The sequence below is a fragment of the Rhinolophus sinicus genome, chromosome 17 (assembly GCF_057876585.1).
Source record: "Rhinolophus sinicus isolate RSI-liver-muscle chromosome 17, RSI-T2T, whole genome shotgun sequence".
NCBI classification, from domain to species: Eukaryota; Metazoa; Chordata; class Mammalia; order Chiroptera; family Rhinolophidae; genus Rhinolophus; species Rhinolophus sinicus.
This window is the reverse complement of record NC_142517.1, coordinates 63240806-63264048: the sequence shown is the minus strand read 5'-3', so window position 1 is coordinate 63264048 and position 23243 is coordinate 63240806. Positions and strand designations below refer to the sequence as shown.

At 34.5% G+C, this 23243-nt stretch overlaps 1 protein-coding gene across 14 annotated transcripts in view; it reads left to right on the top strand.

Moving 5' to 3' along the window:
- The first annotated feature begins 230 nt into the window (after positions 1-230).
- Positions 231-23243, top strand: part of STXBP5L (syntaxin binding protein 5L) — a 228643-nt gene continuing 205630 nt past the window's right edge. For 8 of the 14 annotated variants that reach the window (XM_019729634.3, XM_019729632.3, XM_019729633.3 and 5 more), the window contains exons 1-2: positions 263-399; positions 1535-1725. In XM_019729634.3, coding sequence (XP_019585193.2) covers positions 1543-1725 — 183 coding nt within the window. In that variant the 5' untranslated portion in view covers positions 263-399; positions 1535-1542. Of the gene's footprint in view, positions 478-1004; positions 1138-1534; positions 1726-23243 lie in introns of those variants that run through there. The other 6 variants (XM_074331359.2, XM_019729631.3, XM_074331367.2 and 3 more) reach the window with 6 other exon arrangements.

Below are 23243 nucleotides of genomic sequence, written 5' to 3'. Positions count from 1 at the left end.
GTCTCCCCGCCACCTTTCATTGGCTTTTTCTCCGGCTTAGCCCCAAATATCTTTCCCGCCTCGCAACCGCGGGATTTAGCGTCTATCTAGCCTAGGATTGAGGCGGAAGCTACTCCTTCCCTTTGATGTCCCGGCGCTCTCCGCCCCTTTCACGGGCTCCGGGAGGCCTGGGCAAGAGTGGGCGGGGCAAGCGAGGAGGCGGTTTGGAGGCGGGGCTTGCCTCCCACGGCGGGAGGGCGGAGCCTGCTTGCTCGTTTAGGACCTCGGAGAGCGCCGGGCGCTGCGACCGGAGGGACTGGAGAAGCCGCTGGAGCCGCGCGGGACAGACGCCTGCGAGCCCGCCTTCCTCTGCACCCTGAGCTTCCCGGGCTGGCAGGCGGATAGTGGCAGCTGAGGAAGGTGCCTAAGTCGGGAATCATAGTCATCCCACTGGGACGCCGACGCCGCCGTCTAGCCGCGGATCCCTCACACCTGTGTGTGCGTCTGTAAGCATGAGTGCCCGCGCGTGAATGTCTGCGTGAGACTGATTGTGTGTGCTCTGTCTGGCTGGGCGCACAATGTCTACGTGAGGGTGTTTGTGTGTTCGCGCGCCCATGGGAGAGAGCCTTCGCGCCTAGGCGCTCGGCCCGGGGAGGAACCGCGGGAGCGGCCGCTCTGCGCGCACAGCTGGCGGAGGCGGGACTCGGCCACAGCTGTCGCCGCCGCTGCTTCGCGTCCTCCAAGAGCCGCAGCTGTGCTGCGGGGAGAGCCGACCCGCGGGCGAGCTCGGCGGCGGCTCGGGCAGTGCGGGGTGGGAGGGGGGTGGAGTGGGGAAGGAGGGAGGAGGGCCGGAGACGCGGGGAGGGAAGTGGAGAGGCGGAGGGGAAGCGGGGGCAGCTGGCGCCGCCGCTCGCCCCTACCGTTGGCTGTGGCTGTGGGTCTCCGCAGATGCTTTGGGGTCCGGACTGTTGGGGGTGGGGAATGGAAAAAGTCCCCCCATCATTTCTTGGGGAAAGGGGAGCGTTGAAGATGATGGTGTGAGCCCAGAAGGTGGTGGCAGAGTAAATACCGGCTCCCCCCACATCATTTTTCTGAAAATAAAATGTTCTGAGCTGAATCTTTAGTTGGGAAGCGCGTCCTTAAGAGAAGACAGGCTTGGTGTGTTGGACCCTGGTTTGATTGTATAATAATGATGATATAATGCTAATGACGACGATGACACTGCCTTTTATTTTTACCCCAGTGCTGATAAAGCGTAGCAGCAGCTGGGGATAAAGCCCTGGAAAATTTGATGTATAAGGAGGAAATACTGTTGCTTTTGGAATTGTGGGTTTTTTTTTTTGTTTTGAGGGATATGCTTTTTAGAATTAAAATTTGACAACATGAAGCCTCTTTGTTTTCCTTTTTTTTTTTTTTTTTTTTTTTTCCTAGTCCTTTATAGCCAATGCTTGTAAAATGAGGACTGGCTACTGCCCTGACTAATGAAAAACTAAACACTTTTACTCAGGTATAATTCCATGTGCTAAGTCACCCTTTCCTTTGAATTTCTCAACAGCTTTTAAAATGAAGAAGTTTAATTTCCGAAAAGTTTTGGATGGTTTAACTGCCTCCTCCCCTGGCAGTGGTAGCAGCAGTGGCAGTAACAGTGGTGGTGGAAGTGGTTCCGTGCATCCAGGAGGGACTGCAGGGGTCCTCAGAGAAGAGATTCAGGAAACCCTGACTTCAGAGTATTTTCATATTTGCAAGGTAAGTTTTGAATTGGCTGAAAGCCTGTTGTTTCTTTATTTTAGTGTTGTGAGGAAAAAATGTTAAAAACAAACAAAAAACAAAACCCCAAAAAACCACTAGGGACTGGAAATTGTTGAGATGCCAGCATCAGAGTCTGGTGTAGAGAACTCTGTAGGTAGGTCAGTTTGAATGAATAAAGATGTTCCAGGCATCAATTTAAATGTCAATGGTAGTTTAAGCGGAAAGTAAGCAAACATAAAAAGTAGAATTTGGAAGATAATGTTAAGGCCCAATAGTGGACAAAATTTTTAAGATAATATTTATATATAAGTAGTATACTGAAAGAGAAAATCATCATTCTGGTTAATCCCATGATCTCATTCAGAGAAATTAATTATTATTTTATTTCACTGTTTAATAAAATGATCTAAAGCTATTAAGATGTTGCTAGAATTAAGTAGATAATAGCTAGATGAATGTCTCCATTTTAAAAGACCTAATGACATTGTTTTAAATTCATTGTTTAATTTCTGAATAAAAAACACACCTGGAGTCATAAACTCTAAACAAACAAACAAACAAATACCATGGTTTAATACCTGTAAGAACCTGTAATACTTGAAAGAAAAAAAGTAGCCTGTGTTCTGGTTTAGTGAGGAAACAGTTTAGGTAATTATACTTTAATGTTGAACTTCTAATGAATAAGTAAGAGTTTCTGATAGGGAGAGATGAGAACTTAACAAAACAAGCAGTACGTTAGTGTATGAGAGATACTGTTATATTTTCTGAAACAAAGTGATTTATAATTTTTACTTTCTTTGGATAGCTAGCAATGTGCTTTTGATCTGGTATAAAAAAGCTACTAAGTCATTCATATGATACAGATGAATATAGTTTTAAAATGTGTTTGAATACATAAGAAGAAACAGTAAATTTTTGAAATCACAGGAATTAAGTACTAAATTTTTTGGTACTTCAACAATTTTTTTTTAATTATTAAAATTATTTTTGTAGTAAACAAATTATGTACGATAAAATACATTTCAATTATTAACCTTATTTTCCATTTCCAGTAGTGCTATTAATATAAACATAAAATCAAGTATTAAAATATTGTGAGTTAGTTTATATAAAAGCAAGTTTATTTAAAATTAGGTTAGATAAGCAGATTCAATTCTAACCTACCCTATGAGGTTTGCATGTAATGCAATTTTGTACACAAAATTGTATATAATTTTGTTCTCAATTTTAACTAATATTTTCTCAGATTAGGGGCTAAATAGTGGTCATGAGATAAATATGTGAATGGGTCCTGGAGGCCAAAGTTGAACTGCTAAGCAAGGGAATTATGCCCTGGTATTCTAATCTTTGATGTATTACTATTTCCATTTCAAGATTCTGAAAAAAAATTCCAAATCCTCTCAATTCGTGAATGTGGTGGTGATGGAGGAGAATTTCAGTGGAGGCAAAATTGGTATAGGAAAAGTAGACTTCTCAGACTGAAGGGCATTAGGCTATTGAGGTTATAAATATGGTAGAGAAGGTTTTAAATAAAAAAAAGTTAAGGGGAAATGAATGAATGTAAGAGAGGAAAATGGGATTATAGTCATTTTATTTATTAGGACGAGATTGTCATGGAAAGTGGCAGAAGTTAAATATTACTTCAAAAACATATTGCATGGCCTTGAAATTGGAAAATTTGTATTTTATTTAAAGCTCTGCTACTTGCCAGCCATATAATTTTGGGCAAAATGTTTATCTGCCTCGAGCCTTGATTTTCTCATCTGTAGTATGGTAATAAGTATTTCTCCTCTTCTTGTTTTTAAAAATTAAATTTATTGGTTAATAAGATTTTATAACTTTCAAAGGTGTAGTTCTAGAATATATCACCTGTATATTGCATTGTGTGCTCACCACCCATAGTTATACATTTGACCCCTTTTCTTACCTAAGAAGGTCATCAGGAAGATTAAACAAGACAGTTAGGTTAAAATAATGTATAAATTGGAAAAGGTGATACAATGTATATATTGTTAAAGTTTTTAAATCACCTTGTTCTTGGTAGAATGACAATAACCAGTGGGTAATAATATCAGATAATAATTTTCAAAGAAATTGTAAGGATAGATAGCTATATAAGCTGAACACTAATAGTACTGAAATCTTACTAAATAGGGAAAGTACTATGGCATATTTGGATAGGAATATAGTGACTTTTAAGAAGTGTTTACAGCTATGATTTAGTTTACCTGAACTATAATAAAATATATAAAAATGGATTAAGGAAATTCCAAAATTAGAACTGTTACTAAAATGGGGACTTTATTTGGACTCACTGATTGAAAGTGCAAAGAATATTCTATTCTGAGTACTAAGCAGTTGGCAAGTTCTGGGTTCTTCTACCGTTTCAACATGGTCAAAGTTAAAGTATAAATCTAGAATCTGCTCTTGAAAAACATCCTTCTCTCTATTGTCTGATTGGTCAGTAAATCCTATGTATTCTGTTTCTTTAGTATTTTTGATATTTATTTCCTTTTCGCCATCTCCAGTACTTGTTTATTCCGTCATATTTTTTTGCTTGGTCTCTTGCAATCACTTCCTAACTGATCTTCTCACCTCTTGTTTTACCCTATTTTAATAATGGTTATTTCTGAATTATAATGTTAATTTTGTCATTTCCCTGCTAAAAATTCTATGTTGGTTTAACTAGAGCAATGATGCTCTACAAGCAAGTCTTATGTGAAACCCCTGTAAATAACATTTATTAAAGAAGTATGGTAGTTTATTGGCATACATTTTAAAGTAAATTATAGTAATAAATTATGAAGTATATATATCATTAGTTTTTATTGTATAGTAGTATCCATAGGCAGGTGGTAGGATATTTGCTAGCCTTAAAGAAGTAAAAGTATAAAACTGCTACTTTTGTAACCAGTGACACATCTATAAAAAATTAAAAAAACACTGAAGTGGTAGAAGAAATTTTGGCTGAAAGTCAGAAAAAAACAACAACAAAAACCCACAAACCAAACAGTTTAATGCCTTGGTTTACTGCAATCTGGTTTATGTTCGGTATGTATGCATTTAAATGCCCGTGTTGTTCAGCTATTTGTGAAATATATGAACTGCCTTTTGTAAGCTTGAATTCTGTGAAACACAATTTGAAACCACTGCTTTATACAATAAATTTTAAACTGCTTAACTTGATCTATATGTGGTTCCCTTCAGAAGGGGCTCCTGTTTACCTTTCCATTCTCATTTTCTTGATTTCCTAAGCATGTTGTATTCCCTGGAAACACTATATTTTCTCAGTCTGTTGCTTCTGACTAGAATATCTCTTCCAGCTTTGGTATAATTGGAGAATTCCCAGTTACTCTTTACTTCATAGTTCAAACACCACCTCCATGAAACCAGCTCAGACTACTACTTTCCTTATCTACCAACCCCAGGCAGAGTTAGTTTTTCCCCCTTCATCTCTGTTTGCCTATACCACCTGGCATATACCTGTTGAGTGAATTTATCACCTTGTTATTATTTAAAAAATTTATTTCTGTCAACGTCATTATACTATACACTCTTTGAGAGGCAAATATATTTTGTTTCCTTATCATTGTTGGGGTGCTCATTACCTAACAGGTCAGTGGTTCTCAACTCTGTCTAAAAGAAATATTTCTATCTTCACCCCTGTCTTTCAGAATCAATCTCTAGGAATGGGATCTACTAGGCATTTGCAGTTTTTAAAAAAGGCCTCCTCACAGGAGACCCTGATGCACATGCAGTCTGTAGTCAGTGTTGAGAACCATGAGTGTAGGCACTTGATATACTTTATGAATGAAGCAGCATGTACCTGGTTATTTGATGAATTGAAAAGAAATTAAAGCAGAAAGTCATTAATAATTATATATCTATAATTATGTATATTATATATATACGCACACATAAATATATATATATATGTATAGTGATCAAACAACACAGTGAATGTTTAAATAAAAAAAATTATTACAGTAAAAGACACATTGCCATTAATCCCCCTTAGAATACTCCCCCTTGCTTCCAACACACTTATCCCATTGTTCTTGCCATTTTCTGAAGCAGTTCTGGAAGTCCTCTTTTGTGAGTGTCATTAGTTATGCTGTTGTGGCTGCCTCAATGTCCTGCATCATTTTGATTTTGGGGAGGAGCCAGAAGTCCCACGGTGCCAGATCTTGTGCATAAGGTAGATGAGAACACACTAATGTTTTTATTTGACAGAAATTGCCGTATACTAGAAGTGATGTGAGACACAGAGCATTGTCATGATGGAGGGTGATTTACAGCACACTTTAAAATACACCTTCTCTCAACCTTAGCTCACACCTGACTATACCGAACAAGCTGGAAATTCTCACACATTGTTACTAAGGTTCGATGCACCCCCTCCCGTATTGAAGATTTCTGCCTTTCTATTGGATGGCACTTGGCAGCAGCATTCACCGTATTTTGTGATCACAACAGAAAGGCTCTGTGTCACACATTGCTTCTGGTATATGGCAATTTCTGTCAAATAAAAACATTATGGTGTGTCCTCATCCTCCTTTTTCACTGCATCTGGTACCGTGCAACTTCTGGCTCTTCCCCAAAGTCAAAATGATTCAGGACATCAAGGCAGTCACGGCAGCACAACTAAAGACATTCACGAAAGAAGACTTCCAGAACTGATTGAGAAAGTGGCAAGAAGGATGGGATAAGTGTGTTCGAAGCAAGGGGGAGTATTTTGAGGGGGATTAAGAGCAATTTGTCTTTTACTGTAATAAATTTTTTTATTTCAACATTCACCATATTTTCTGATTACCCTCGTATATATTCCTATAGTTACTTAACCTACACCTAATTAGGCTGGGAGCAGGAGAGTGTGAATATTGTAGCTCGAGAGTTTACTAGTTTCAAGTATTCGATTAACCATTAGCATCAGTCTATGTTTTACAAAGAAAATGGAGAATTTCTGGTAATCCAGCAAGTTGGTTAAATTAAAATTACAGCGCATCATCTGAAAGATATCCCATTGATGCTTGTTACAGTCCTGTAAGGAAGTCAAGAAAAGTGTTAATATTTTTATTTTACTGATAAGACACTTGAGGCCAGAGAATTTAAGTGGTATCCTTAGGTTTCCACGTTGGTAAGACATATAGCTAAATTTAACCCTCTGTCCTTTGATTCTCAAATCCAGTGCTTTTTCTGCTTTATCTTTCTTATTAGAAAAGGCAACATGATTAATTCCTCAGGAAACAAAGATTTTGAGTAGATAAAGACTATTCTGTTGACTCTCCCTTCAAAATATATCCCAAATCTGACCACATCTCTTTGTTGTCACATGTTTTGCCTAGACTACTGGTCTATATAACCTTCTAAGTATTTTCCCTCCTTTTGCTCAGGCCCAACCACAGTCTCATCTTGTAATAGATAGAAGAATCCTTTTAAAATTTAAATCATATCATACAGTTTTGTTGAAAACTCTCCAGTGGCTTTTCATTTCTCTTAAGAGAAAGACCATGAGTCCTATTACTATGTCTTATAAAACTCTAAATGAGCTATCTCCTGACGAGACATCATTTTTAACTGTTTATTTTGTTACTTACTCTGCACCAACTACATTGGCTTTCTTACTGCTTCTCAGACACGATTCCTGCCACAAGACTTTCGCATGTGCTGTTTCCTTTACATGGAACACTTTCCCCCCAAATAATTATATTACTACTTCCCATTGCATCATTCAGTTCTTGGTTCAACTGTTAAATTCTCAAAGAGATCTTCTTTGACTGCTGCAAGCCCTCTTTATTTTCTACCCTTATCCTGATTACTTTTTCTTGATAGCACAACTACCTGTTACTATATTATGTAGTTGTTTGCTTCTCCTTTTATAATGTAACTTCATGTGGGCAGGGCTTCATTTTGTTCGCAACTGTCTCACCAATGCTTACCACAGTGCCAGCCCTGTAGAAGGCAGTCAAGTATTTGTTGAATGAATGAATGAATGAGTGAATAAATGAGAGCCAGAAAACCGATATAGTGATATGTTAAGAGTAAACTAGATATTGTTTTGAATGGTGTCTTAGAAAAGCTTTTATTAAATAAATTTTATATTACATAACAACACAGAAACTATTCAATGAAAGGTTTAGGAACATGGTATATAATTTTCAAAAAGATATGGCAAAGGAGACTGTAGAAAGGTTCAATTAAATTGACTTCAGTTTTTATTGAGGAAGATATCACAAACATTCTTATTTCCAAATAATCTTTTCAGGGGAATAATTCAAAAGTATTAGATTGACAGTGACAAACACACGGGATGTTCTAGACTTAATTAACAAAATAGACAAAAATAAATATATCACCAGAACCAAATGGCATAATCCTTAAAGTTTTGAATAAACTCTTAAATTAGCCAATTCAGTATTCATTAATACTTTTTGAACTATTTTTATAAGTGATCAAGGTGCCAGAGCCAACATGTAGATCGCTAGAGTAACTTCTGCAGTGAAATGGATTTGTAATCATGATTCTCATACCAGACCTAATATCAGATACTGCCAGATAAATATGTGTCCAATCAGAAACATAGGTGTGGGCTGCGGAGAGCTGGGCTTTCCAGGACTCTGGAAAGATGAAAGGAGATTAAGTGCCTAGGTATTCCTGACCATTATGTCTTCTTCAGATTTTCCATTGTCTCCACTGTCTTTAAGTTTGACATCATTTTACTTGAGAGGTTCTGTAAATGAGATTGGCACAAGACTATTGTCACAGTTCCACATTTATGTAATTTTTACCCATTCAAAGAACTATACAAGATTCCCCAAGATGGGTGGCTTTGTCTCATTCTGTACTTATAAACGGATAGCATAAGCGGTAGTATAGTTGACACTGCAGGATAACTTATTTGGATAAATCATCTGCTTCATTGCTCCTGTCACCAAAATGGACAGTAGAGGATGGGTATCTTTATGAATAGTAATGAATAAAAACCAGAAGAATTAAGTTACCTTGTTAGGACTGAGATGTTAACAAATCTAAGAACCAAAAAGAATTAAAATAAAAAAAATTTTGAGAACCAGAAACCAAAGCCATATTATTCAGTATTCTAGGCTCTCTACTTTGCTTATCCTAGACAGGCCTTGAGTAACGGATTATAGACTTGTAGGAAGTATGTTTATAATTTTTTTTAAGTTGCCATAGAGAACAATAACATTTTCTCACAAAAGGTCCTTTGGTGCTAATATACTGTCAGCAAATTGGGTTGTTGGTCTCATTTAGTATGGCAGTTTTTATATTCTTAAAAAAAATGCAGTGCTGTCATACTCTGTGTATGTCTCAGTATAGAATTAATTTAAAATCTTACATAATTTTCAAATATCTCTGTAGGATTATTACTAGTGATTACATCAAATTTGTATTTTTGGAAGTTTAGTACATTTCTCTAACCCCCCTCTTCTGCTTTTACTTCAAGATGTGCTTGCAAAAAATCATAGTTACATTCCATAGTTTACTTTTAATAATAGGATGATTATATTGGTTTCCCACATTATAGTTCTATAAATCATTTACATATTAGTTTAATAGCAATAACTTTAACTATGCCCATTAAAGGTTTCAAATAGAAGCCCTACTTTAAGCTTTTAAATTGAATTTTTTCCCGTAGACAAAATTGAGTTTTTGCTCCTACTTGTCAAAATAATGATCTTTATAAAATATTTCAGTTATAGTGACAGTTATATTTTTTGATAGTTGTCTTTGATCCCTTCCTTTTTATCTCTTAAGCAAGGAAATATCTCTAAAATTCAGAGTTTTGATTAAATACTCCTATTTTCTTTTTCTTTTCTTTTTTTTGGTGCTTTGATCTCTTATATTTTAACTTTTTATCCACACAAAATTTGTTTTGGTACACAGTGTGACTCTAAAATGATTTTTATTTCAAATAGCCAGTCAGTTTTTATCATACCATTTATTAATTGATTCCTTTTCCACTGGTTGTGATACTTCTTTGTTATGTATTAACTTTTGATATGTATTAACTTTTGATATGTACTAGGACTTGTATCTGGGGTAACAATGTTCTTCCATCTTTCTGCCTGTTGTTATGCCAATATCATATCGACTTAGTTTTCAGGCTAAAGAGACTGGTCAAAATAATGTGTAGACTGAGTTTCGGAATATTTGAAAGGAAACAAAGTGTCTGTGCCCATCTACGAAAGACTACATACCTATAGTCAAACAAAGCTGGGTTTATTACAACAAGCAAGCTTGCACATCATAGGGAACCATGAGACATCTCAGTTAGAGGGTGTTAGGAAGGGCTTGTTACAGGATTTTGGTTTGCATTAGGTGATTTTCGGAAAGTTCATAGAAGCATAACTGAGTGGGGGGACAATTCTGTCATTTTTATATCCGAAGAATAATGATCTAGGAAGCAAGAGGAACAAATAGCATGGGCTATAGCTATTCACTAAAGAAGCAGCAGTTATGAGGGGAATGTTTGATCATTAGGGTGGTTTGCTCAAGGTCCTTACATTTATCAATACCCCAACTTGATCCTGTAGTGGTTTTGTTTTTGTCTTGCTTCGTCATGGTCATAGAGGGGCCTTGTTTGGTCGTTTTCTGTGCAATTGTTCATGTTCCACAGGAGAACACTGTGGCCTAGCTTAGTTAGGGCCAGGCAAACTCTAGCTGATAGCTATTAGAGGCTGATTTTTTCTCTTTTAGCAATTTATTACTTCTTAAGTACCTTTTGTAGTTAAAATTGCTACAATATGTTGCTAAGCAGGCCTGCTTCAATACTGTGATAAGAGAAAATTTTCTTGTTGATTGAAAGTCGACAATCCATACTGGTTGATTTGAATTTGTTATATAATTTGAATTTGTTATATAATTGTTAATTCAAAATAATTTGAAATTGTTATATAATTATATATATATGTAATTATATATACAACAGCTATTGTTTAGTAAAACTATATATTTGTAATAGTATACTTGAAAACAACTATACTAAGTATAAAAATTTTTGTGTCCTTTTCATTTGTACAAGTTCTCTATTCACAATTCACATTTTCTTTTGTTCTCCATTTTCAGAAAATATACAAATTTTATTTTGTCCACATAATATTCCCCAGCAGGTAGCCATTTTTAACTCTAGTAGGTAAATAGAAGATTTGAAATAATTTTTAATTTTCTGAGAGTTTAACCCAGCAATCAATTTAGTATTTTTGTATAGCCAGGTGAATATACAAAATTTCATCTGTTGTGGAAATAAAAGGAATTTTAAAAAATAAACTATTTATAGAAACGAAACTAATTTTCAAAAATTCTATAGAAGTCCTGTTGCATATATATTAGTCTGAGTGAGGTAAGCTACATGTAATATTCTGATTTTTTTCTCCTGAACTCTGTGACGTCAGCCAGAAGAGAAATTATTATCTGGCCTGCATCACTGCAAATATTTCACAATGCTGCACTTCTATTTTTCTAACCCTTCCTTTTTAGTCACTCCTGTGCTGGCAAACACAGATTATTTGATAAAAGTATGTGAGGTAAAGTACTATCCTTAGCAAATACTTGTATATATTTTGAGGAGAGCATTGTATGTATTTGGTAATAGGATGGCCAGGTTGTTGAATGTGTCATACTTAGAATCTTAACTGAGTCTGGAGATTCAGGCAAGGAGTGCATTGGGCATAGTTACAGAAGATAATTTATCTAAAGGTTGTATTTGCTTGCTTTAGTATGATCAAATATAGGCAGAGATTAAGATTCAAGATGAAACCTACAGAACCTGGAAAAGTAGAGGCGAAAGTGATGCAGGAGAAACTATTATATTTGACAGGAATCCAGATACTCAGGTTCATCTTGAGGAATTAGGATGAAAGATGAAAGTTGGGGGACCAGCAGCAAAGCTAACTCAATACTTTTGAAGGAATGGTAGTAGTTTGCTGAAACCACCAAACTACTTTCTTGTAACTTCACATTATAAGAAAATTTCAAGATTTTTGTGTCTCTTATTCTCTCTGCTCAGGTTAGTTGTAATGAGCTGCTGGTATGTATGTATGTATGTATGTATGTATGTATGTATGTATGTAGTTCCCTAGATTTTTTCATATTTCTTTGTTCAGTCTTTCTTTATGTTGTCTCAATTGTTTTGGCCAAATTATATTCTGCCTCTGTTCCCAAATTAAGAATAATTATTTTTGGTACCAAATTGTCTTTAAGCATTAAACTTTCTTTTCAATAAATTTTTAATTTCTCTTAAGATTTCTTCTTTGACCCATGTATTATTTAGAAAGGTATGGTTTAATCTCTAAGTATTTGGGTGTTTTCCACCTATCTTTCTCTTATTGGTTTTTAGTTTAATTCCACTGTGATTTTATTTTGTATGATTTTAATTCTTTTACATTTGTTATGATGTCCAGAATGTGGTTTATCTTGATGAATGTTCTGTGTGCAGTTGAAAAGAATGTGTGTTCTGTTATTGTTGGATGAAATATTCTATAAATGCCAATTAGATCTATTTGATTGATAACATTGTTCAGTTCAACTATATCCTTATTGATTTTTGGCCTGTGGAATCTGTCAATTACTGACAGAGGGGTGTAGAAGTCTCTAGCTTTAATAGTAATAGTGCATTCATCTATTTCTCTTGCAGTTCCATCAGTTTTCTGCAGTTTCAATATGATATGCGTAGGTACATCAGATTTTGTTTTGTTTTGTTTTGTTATTTATCCTGCTTGGTGTTCTGTGAGTTTCCTGGAACTCTGATTTGGTGTCTATCATAAATTTTGGGACATTCTCAGTCATTATTTCTTCTGTTCCTTTGTGTTTTCTTTCTGATATTCTCATTACATGTGTTACACCTTTTGTCATTGTTCCACAATTCTTGTATTCTCTCTTCTGATTTCTTTATTTTCTTTTCTCTTTGTATTTTAGTTTTAGAAGTTTTTATGGACATTTCTTCAAGCTTATTCATTTTTTTCTCAGCTGTGTCTAGTTTATCGATAAGACTATCAAAAGCATTTTGTATTTCTGTTACAGTGTTTTTGATTTCTAGCATTTCCTTTTGATTCTTACAGTTTCATTTTTCTGCTTACGCTATCCTCTTGTTACTGCATATTATCCACTTTTATCATCAGAGCCCTTGGCATATTAATAATAGTCCTTTTAAATTCCTAGGCTGATAGTTCCAAAATTTCTGCCATATCTGAAGCTGGTTCTGATGCTTGTTGTCTCTTCAAACTGTGTTTTTGTCTTTCAACATGTCTTATGATTTTTTGTTGAGGGACAGACATGATATACAGGGTAAGAGGAACTGAGGCAAATAGGCATTTAGTGTGGGGTTTTATGCTTATCTGCCTAGGAGCTAGGCTATACTTTCTACTTGCTGTAGCTGTGGGTGCCAGAGGCTAAAATTTTCTCTGGTGTCCTTGCTTTTGTCTCCCCTGTTGCCTTTGGGTTTTCCTAGAGACTCCTATTTAAAGTCTGAGATGTGCAGTTCTTTCCATTTGTTGTTACAGTGGATTCCTATTGATATGATGGTAAGGTGTAGGAGAGAGGAAGTATTAATTGTACTTCCATGATTAGTACTCAGTCTTTCAGAGAGCCTGTGCCCTTGGGCTGTGACTTTCACAAGTGCTTTTCAGTTTTGTTTTGTTTTTCTCCCCGAGGTGAGCCAAGAAGGCTAGAGTTGGTATTTCCCTTTCCCTACCTCGAAGTCTAGAGGGAGCTGGAGTATTCCCCCCCCCCCCCCCATTAGTTGTTAGGCTGGTAAAACAGTTTCTCTCTCAAAGGTGGGACTTGTTAAGAACAGAATGCTCTAGGTATGTTTCGAAATGGCTACTTTTCCCCTCTTCTTGCCAGAAGCTGGAGGGATTTTTCTCCAGTATTCACTGTGAGAACCTGGTAGGGATCTTGGAGGTAAAACTCACAAAATTCTGGCTCCCTTCCTCACACCAACAGTGAACCCCTGGGAGTTTTTAACTCTCAAACTTGTCCATATTGAACCTGCAGCAATTTGTCAATTACGGTTTAGGTTTTCATGTTGTGGTACTAGTTCGTATTTGAAGGTTTCTGCCCTTGGGCTTCTGTTCCAGTAAATTGTGATTCTCTATATCTGCCTCTCTGTCCCTCAAGTTTTGGGGGCAGTGGTTTGCCCTGTGACCTCAGTTCTCTGATGGATCTAAGAAAAATTGTTGAATTTTAGTTTGTTGAGCTTTTTTCTTGTTGTGTAGAGGGGAATGATGACTTCTAATCTCCTATATACCAGACTGGAGACTAGAACTTTAGTATTTTTAAAACAACAAATAAACTTAAAACTTTGAAATCTACACTGGAATTAATTTATATAATTAGAAAGTGTTTCAACATCTTAATAACAGTAAATAATATTTAATTATTTACAACTTATTGAGCTATTTGTAGACTTCAAATCTGATTTTGAAACACATTAGTAAGAGCAAATTATTAAGGGTGTAAGTTTAACTTTTAACTTATTAACATTCTCTGTGAGTTATTTTAAATTCAGAAAGTGTTTAGTGAGTATCTAAGGTGTACCCAGAAAGTTTTCTCTTTTTATTTTTTTGTTTTACAAGTAATTTATAGTTCCTATAGAAAAAACTAGAAAATACAGATGAGCAAAAAGAAAAAATACATTTTATCCAGATATTACCACCATTAATATTTTGCAGTATTTATTTCCAGATGTTTTTCTATGCTTATGAGAATATGTGAAAAATTTTTATATAAAAATTGAATCTATGCATTCTTTGTAACTTTTTGCTACTCAATATGTTATGCACATCTTACTTGTCTGGTTATTTATTATTTTTTTACATATGGTTGAGTGGTCGCCTATGACTATTATATTTATGGATTCCAGGTTATTTAAATCAATCCCCCATTATATCTAATATTAATATTTTGCCGTCATGAAAGACTACAATAAGTATCTTTGTGCATTTTATGTAGTTAGAATTTTTCCTTATGATAAATTCCTAGGAGAACAAGTTCATAGCTAAAGCATAAACATATTTTTCATGTTTTTGATGTGTTTAATCAAATTATCCACTAAAAAGTCATACGAGTATATATTTTTTATTGGAAGTTTATACTTATTTGTTAATTATACCTCAATAAAGATGGGGTTGGGAAAGAAGCTTTTCGGAGTACTTGTTTTCTTTTACCTTTGAAAACCTGGGATTTGCCTTTATTTTAAAAACTTTTGACTATATAATTGGCAAGAGATAGTAATTTAAGGTTGTTTTAAATTGTATTTTATCATTTAGTAGTGAATTTTGCACGTAAAATATTTATTGCTCATTTGCATTTCTTCTATGGTGAATTAGATATTGTCTTTTGAGCATTTTATTTTGGGGAGTTTAGCTTTTTTATTGTTTATAAAAATGTTTTGTATAGCAAAGATATTAACACTTTGTCTACTATGTTATGTATTAAAATACTGTTATAGACTTCATCTATTATGTTATGCAAAAAGGCTTTCAGGCTCCCTTAATCTTATATGAATAGGGATCTAACTTTGTCAAATGATCAGCTCCTTGTTCCAGTACCAGTTATGGAAAAACGCTTTTCTTTCTCGTTGATTTGATTGCTGCTTTTAATCACAGATTCAATTAATTTATTTACTTGACCTGCTTTTCAATATTTTATTTCATTACATTAATCTATTTCTTCCTATATTAGTACCATATTAAAATTATGATTGTTTTATATTTTTGTATTTCATACATCTTCCACCCCTTATATTTACCTATGCCAAAATTCTTGTTTAGTTTTAGGTTTATATGTCCAGATATAGTTTCGTAAAAAATCCAATTGGGATTCTAATTGTTCTACTTTACATTTTAATATTTAATATTATTGAAAACTTGATTTTTAAAAAATATTGAATCTTCTGCTTTTATAGTATACCTCTAGTTATTTTTACATTTGTTCACTTTGGTCAGAAATGTTTTGTGTATTTTTTGGTTATTGTTTGGATAGGTGACACATTTCTTGCAAGGTTTCGTTGTAGAATTTTATTTGTTTTGCTATTTTGAATAGGAACTCTTCTTACAATATATTTTTTGTTTAATACTAACATAGAAGAAAGCTAATATTTTGTCATATTTATTTGTAACTGTTTCCATAAACTTATTGAAGTCAGGCTGGAATAGAGAGATACCTAGATTTATGGAGAGATATTTAAGAGATTGTGCCAATTTGTATTTCTGGAATAAACTCTACTTAATCATGTAATACTTTAAAAAATACGCTACTAGAATCATTTTTCAAATATTTTACTTGGGACTTACCTTTATATTTCTAAATAGAATTGATGTGTAATTTTCTCTTATGTGTGTCCAGTGTGTGTGTGTGTGTGTGTGTGTGTGTGTGTGTGTGTGTAGTCGATCAGGTTTTTTAATTTGAGTTTCATTTCTTCATTTTTTTTCTATCTAAAATAAGGTACCTGGTTCTTTAAAGGTTTGAAAAGATACATTTTTGGATGGGATCAATATTTTTGAGGAAGTGTTTTTCGAAACAAAAATTTTATGGTAATTGATCACTTTGGATTATTGCCTTTCCTTTAATGAGATTTACTAATTTATGTTTTCATAGGAGATTACACATTTCATCCAGTGTTTCACATTTATTAGTACAGTTATACATTCTTTTTATAATAAAATCTCTTTTGTAACTATGGCTATATTTCTCAATCTAACATTATGTGTTTCTATTTTCTCTTCATTAACTTTTCCAAAAGTTTGTCTATTCGTTGATCTTTCAAAAGAACCAGTTCATGGAGCTGATACTTAAGCATTTTAATTAAAAAAATTTTTTTGCCCTTAACTAATATGTTCTTTTTAATATATGCTCTTTGGAATATGAGATTTTTCTTTTGTGAGTCTGTATGTGACGAACCATTATAAATGTTCCAATGACACTGGAAAGGAACACTAGAAAGTTATTTCCTATTTGGGGCAGGCAAAGCTCATAATATATTTGTAAATCTTACTGTTTTATATACAGTGCCTCTATATCTCTGTATTTGGCTTACCAGATTAATTAATAACAGAGAACTATACCATCCCACACAACTATTGTGTTTGTTCATTTTTCTTCTTCTTTTTATTAATTTATCTTTTATATTTCTATATAGTGATATTTGTATCAAAGCATCATATCTCTATTGTGAAGTATACCCTTTAGCGATATAAAATATTTGCCATCTTATTTGCCTTGAATTGTGATACTAATAGTGTAATCTCAATTTTCCTTTTGTTTGCATTGCTTTAACCTGATATTTTGCTAGTTCTTACTAGATTTTTAGTTCGTTCTAGATGTTAATCCTGGAAAATGTTATAGCTAGATTTTTTTCTTATTTAATTAAACTTTTTATTTTGAGGTAATTGTAGATTCACATGCAGTTGTGAGAAATAATGCAGACAGATTCCATATATACTTTACCCAATGTTTTCCAAAGGTAACATCTTGCAAAAATTAGGTTCAATGCCACAATCAGGGTATTGACATTGATATAATCGACATACAGAACATTTCTATCATCACAAGGATCCCTCATGTTGCCCTTTTAGAGCTGCACACAACCCTCACCCTCATGCCTTGTAAACCACTAACCTGTTCTCCATTTCTTTCTTTTTTCTTTCTTTCTTTTCTTTTCTTTTTTCTTTTTGTAATTTCAAGACATATAAATGGTATCAAATAGTCTGTTACATTTTGGGATTGGCCTTTTTTCACTCATCATAATTCTCTGGAGATTCATCCCGAGTTTTTATGTATCAATAATTTGTTTATTTTTATTCCTGGGTAGTATTCTGTAGTATAGATACACCACAGTTTGTTTAACCACTCACCCATTGAAGGACATCTGAGCCATTTCCAGTTTTTGGCTATTATAAATAGAGCTGCTATAAACGTTTGTGTGCAGGTTTTTGCATGGAAGTGTTTTCATTTGTCTGGGAAAAATGCTCAAAAGTGCAATTGCTGGGTCATATAATAATTGCATGTTTAGTTGTTTTATAATTTGATATCTGTATAGTCTATTGCGTGCTCACCACCAAAAGTCTAGTTTCCTTCTATTTCCATATATTTGACCCCCTTCACCCAATTCGCCCTCTCCCTACCCTTTATCCCCTCTGGTAACCACCATTCTTTTGTCAGTATCTATGAGTTTATTTTTGCTTTGTTTTGCTAGTTCGTTTCTTACTTTTTTGTTTTATATTCCACATATGAGTGAAATCATATGGTTTTCATCCTTTTTTGTCAGACTGATTTCATTTATTTTAATATCCTCAAGATCCACCCATATTGTTGCAAATGACAATATTTCATGTTTTTTTATGGTTGAGTAGTATTACTTGTATATATTTATACCATACCTTCTTTATTCATTAATCCGTAGATGTACACTTAGATCATTTCTGTATTATTTACAAAATAATGCTGCGGTGAACACAGAAGTACATATATCTTTTCGATTTAGTGTTTTCATATTTTTCAGATAAATATTCAGAAGACGAATTGCTGGACCACATGATGTTTCTGTTCTTAATTTTTAAAGGAACCTCCATACTGTTGTCCATAGGGGCTGCACCAATTCACAATCCCACCAATAGTACATAAGAGTTCCCCTTTCTCCACATCCTCTCCATCACTTGTTATTTTTTGTCTTTTTGATAATAGCTATTCTAACAGGTATGAGGTGATATCTCATTGTGGTTTTGATTTGCATTTCCTTAATAATTAATGATGTTGAACATATTTTCGTATGCCCTTTGGCCATATGTACATCTTCCTTGGAAAAATGTCTATTCAGATCCTCTGTCCATTTTTTTTTTAAATTGGGAAACAGTGTGTTTTTCCAGAACCCATCATCTCCAAGTCAAGTCGTCATTTTCAATCTAGTTGTGGAAGGTGCAGCTCACTGGCCCATGTGGGAATTGAACCGGTGACCTTGGTGTTATGAGCACTGCGTCTAACCAACTGAGCCACTGGCTGCCCCCTTTGCCCAGTTTTTATTCAGATTGTTTGTTTCCTTGTTTTTGAGTTGTATGAATTCTTTATACAGTTTGGATATTAACCCTTTATTGGAAGCATTTGCAAATATTTTCTTCCATTTGGTTGATTGCTTTTTGTTTTGTTGAAGGTTTCCTTTGCTGTGCAAAAGCTTTTTAGTTTGATGTATTCCCATTTGTTTATTTTTGCTTTAGTTTCCCTTGCCTTTGGAGTCAAATTCACAAAAACATCACTGAGACCAATGTCTAGAAGCTTAGTGTCTATTTTGTTCTATGTGTTTTACTGTTTCAGGTCTTATATTCAAGTCTTTAATCCATTTTTATTAAGTTTTGTATGGTATAAGATAGTGATGTAGTTTTATTCTTTTGCATATAGCTATCGAGTTTTCCCCACACCATTGTAGAAGACAATTCTCTTTCTCCCTTTTATGTTCTTAGCTCCTTTGTCATGAATTAGTTGCCCATATGTGTATGGGTTTATTCGGGGGCTCTTAATTCTGTTTCATTGATCTGTATGTTTGTTTTTCTTCTAATACTGTACTGTTTGATTAGTATAGCTTTGTAGTACAGTTTAAAATTGGGGATTGTGATACCTCTGGCTTTGTTCTTTTTTTCTCAGGATTGCATTGGCTATTGGGAATCTTTTGTGATTCCATACAAATTTTATGATTTTTTAAAAATTCTGTTTCTGTGAAAAATGTCATCAGGATGTTGAAAGGGATTGCACTGAATCTGTAGATTGCTTTCGGTAATGTGGGCATGTTAACAATGTTGATTCTTGCAGTCCATGAATACGGAATATTTTTTCCATTTCTTTGTATCTTCTTCAATTTATGTCAACAATGTCTTATAGTTTTCAGTGTACAGATCATTCACTTCCTTTGTTAAGTTTATTCCAAGGTATTTTAGTCTTTTTGTTGTGATTGTAAATTGTATTGTGCATTTCTCCTTCTGATAGTTCATTGTTAGTATTGTGTTTCCCCAAAAATAAGACCTAGCCGGACAATCAGCTCTAACGCGTCTTTTGGAGCAAAAATTAATATAAGACCTGGTATTGTATTGTATTATATTATAATATATTATATTATATTATATTATATTATATTATATTATATTATATTATATATAATTAAAGACTGGGTCTTTAATATAATAATATAATATAATATAATATAATATAATACAATACCAGGTCTTATATTAATTTTTGCTCCAAAAGACGCGTTAGAGCTGATTGTCCGGCTAGGTCTTATTTTTGGGGAAACACGGAATACAGAAATGTTCAGATTTTTTGTATAATGATTTTGTGCACAGCAAATTTACCGCATATGTTTTATTATTTCTAATAGTTTTATGGTGGAGTCTTTAGGGTTTTTTTTTTTGGTGTGTGTGTGTTTGTGCGCATAGATATAGATATAGATATAGATGAAATCATGCCATCTGCAAAAAGTGACACTTTTACTTATTCCTTTCCAATTTGCATGCTTTTTCTATTTCTTGCCTAATTGCTCTGGCTAGGACTTCCAGTACTATGCTGAATAAACGTGGCAAGAGTGGGAAACCTTGTCTTGTTCCCGATCTTAGAGAAAAGCTTTCAGTTTTGCACTATGAAGCATGGTGTTAGCTGGGGGTTTGTCATATGTGGCCTTTATTATGTTAAGGTACTTCCTTTTATTACAATTTTATTGTGAGTTTTAACATAAATGAATATTGTATCTTGTCAAATGCTTTTTATGTATCTATTGAGATGATCATATGATTTTACTCTTTTGTTAATGTAACGTATCACATTTACTAATTTGTGGGTGTTGACCCATCCTTACATCCCTGAAATGAATCCAACTTGATCGTGGTGTGTGCTCTTTTTAAAATATGTTTTAATTTTTCAGTTACAGTTCACATACAATATTATATTGGTTTCAGGTGTGATAAAACATTTTATATAGCTTATGAAGTGATCACCCTGATAAATCCAGTACCCATCTGACAGCATACATAATTATTATAATACTCATAACTATATTCGCCATGCTATACTGTACATTCCATGACTGTTTTGTAACTACCAATTTGTACCTGTTAATCCCTTCTCCCTTCACCTATCCCACCCAAGTGCCCCTCCCCCAGTCTGGCAACTGTCAAAATGCTCTCTGTATCTATGAGCTTATTTCTGTTTGTTTATCCTGTTCTATAGATTACATATATAGTAAAATCATATGACATTTGTCTCTCTCTGTCTGACATATACCACTCAGCACAATACCCTCTAAGTCCATCCATGTTGTTGCAGATGGCAAGATTTCATTCTCTTTTATGGCTGAGTAATATTCTATTGTACCACTTCTTTATCCATTCATCCATTGATGGACACCCAGGTGCTGCCATATCTTGGTTATTGTAAATGATGCTACAATGAACATATGGATGCACATGTCCCTTCAAAATCACGTTTTGGGTTCCTTCTGATAACTGTCCTGAAGTGGAATTATTGAGTCCTTCTTGGTCTCTTTCTTATAGCTTTTGTTTTAAATTCTATTTTGTCTGGTGTAAATATTGCTACCCGAGCTTTTGTTTGTTTGTTTGTTTACATTTTCATGAAATATCTTTTCCTATCCCTTTACTTTTAGTCTGTGTATGTCTGTCAATCAAAAGTGAATCTCTGTAGGCAGCAAATGTAAGGGTTTTGTTTTTGAATTAAAGTTTATTGGGGTGACAATTGTTAGTAAAGTTACATGGATTTCAGGTATACAATTCTGTATTACATCATCTATAAATCCCATTGTGTGTTCACCACCCAGAGTCAGTTCTCTTTCCATCACCATATATTTGATCCCCCTTACCCTCATCTACCACCCCCCTCCCCCCTTACCCTCTGATAACCACTAAACTATTGTCTGTGTCTATGAGGTTTTGTTTCTCATTTGTGTGTTTTGTTCTTTTGTTGTTTTTGGTTTATATACCACATATCAGTGAAATCATATGGTTCTCTGCTTTTTCTGTCTGACTTATTTTGCTTAGCACTATAATCTCAAGATCCATCCATGTTGTCACAAATGGTCCTATTTCATCTTTTCTTACTGCCGAATAGTATTCCATTGTGTATGTATACCACATCTTCTTTATCCTTTCATCTATCAAAGGACATTTTGGTTGTTTCCATGTCTTGGCCACCGTAAATAAAGCTGCAATGAACATTGGAGCACACGTGTCTTAATGTATAAATGTTTTCAGATTTTTTGGGTAGCTACCCAGGAGAGGGATTGCTGGGTCATATGGTAATTCTATTTGTAATTTTTTGAGGAACCTCCACACTGCCTTCCATAATGGCTGCACCAGTCTGCATTCTCACCAACAGTGTATGAGGGTTCCTTTTTCTCCACAGCCTCTCCAACAATTGTTACTATTTGTCTTGTTGATGATAGCCATTCTAACTGGGGTGAGGTGATATCTCATTGTGGTTTTTATTTGCATTTCTCTGATGATTAGTGATGTTGAGCATTTTTTTCATATGTCTATTGGCCACTTGTGTTCTCTTTGGAAAAATGTCTCTTCAGGTCCTCTGCCCCTTTTTTAATTGGATTGTTTGTTTTTTTATTGTTGAGTTGTATGAGTTCCTTATATGTTTTGGATATGAGCCCCTTATTGGAGATGTTGTTTGCAAAAGTCTTCTCTCATTCGATTGGTTGCCTCTTTATTTTGTCAAGGGTTTCTTTTGCTGTATGGAAGCTTTTTAGTTTGATGTATGGAAGTTTTTTAGTTTGATGTAGTCCCATTCATTTATTTTAGCTTTTACTTTCCTGATATGTCTTATAATCCCTTTGAAAGCCATTTCTGGTTCTGGTTTTAAATTAATATTTTTCAAATCAGGATGATTCATTCTTTCATTTTGACACAGATTAGAGTACTGAAAGGCTGTTTACCTCTCATTTCCAAAGCTACCAATCAAACTGTGTTTTCACTGGCTTAGAGACCTTGGACAAGTTTTTTAACCTTATTAAGCCTCAATTTCTTCATCTCTAATGCACCATCTATCTCATGGTGCTATAGAAATAAATGAAAATTAAATGTGATAATTCAGGTAAAGTGTTTTTCACTGTACTTTGTACATAGTAAACAAATGATGGTGACAGCAGCCTTGGTGGCAATGATTGTATGATTGTCTTCATTGTTTATTTTTAATGTAGCAACAGGAAAATGGTCATTTTCAAGTTCTTTGCAACTGATAGTAAATAAGCTGAGGAAAGAAAGCCATCAGTTCTGCATTACTTCTTTGGTAGGGAGCAAAATGCTGCAAGTAGATTATAAATTTGGGTCTTATTTTATTTGTAATAGAGACTCAAAATGTCCATTCTTTCTATTATTGGATTTAAGAAGGTGCCATCTGAGGAAGAAAGGTAGCCCTCAAATACTTGACGGCTATTTACACATATAGAAATAACAATAGTACCAGATATATAAGTGAACTGTTTGAAATGCAAGTGT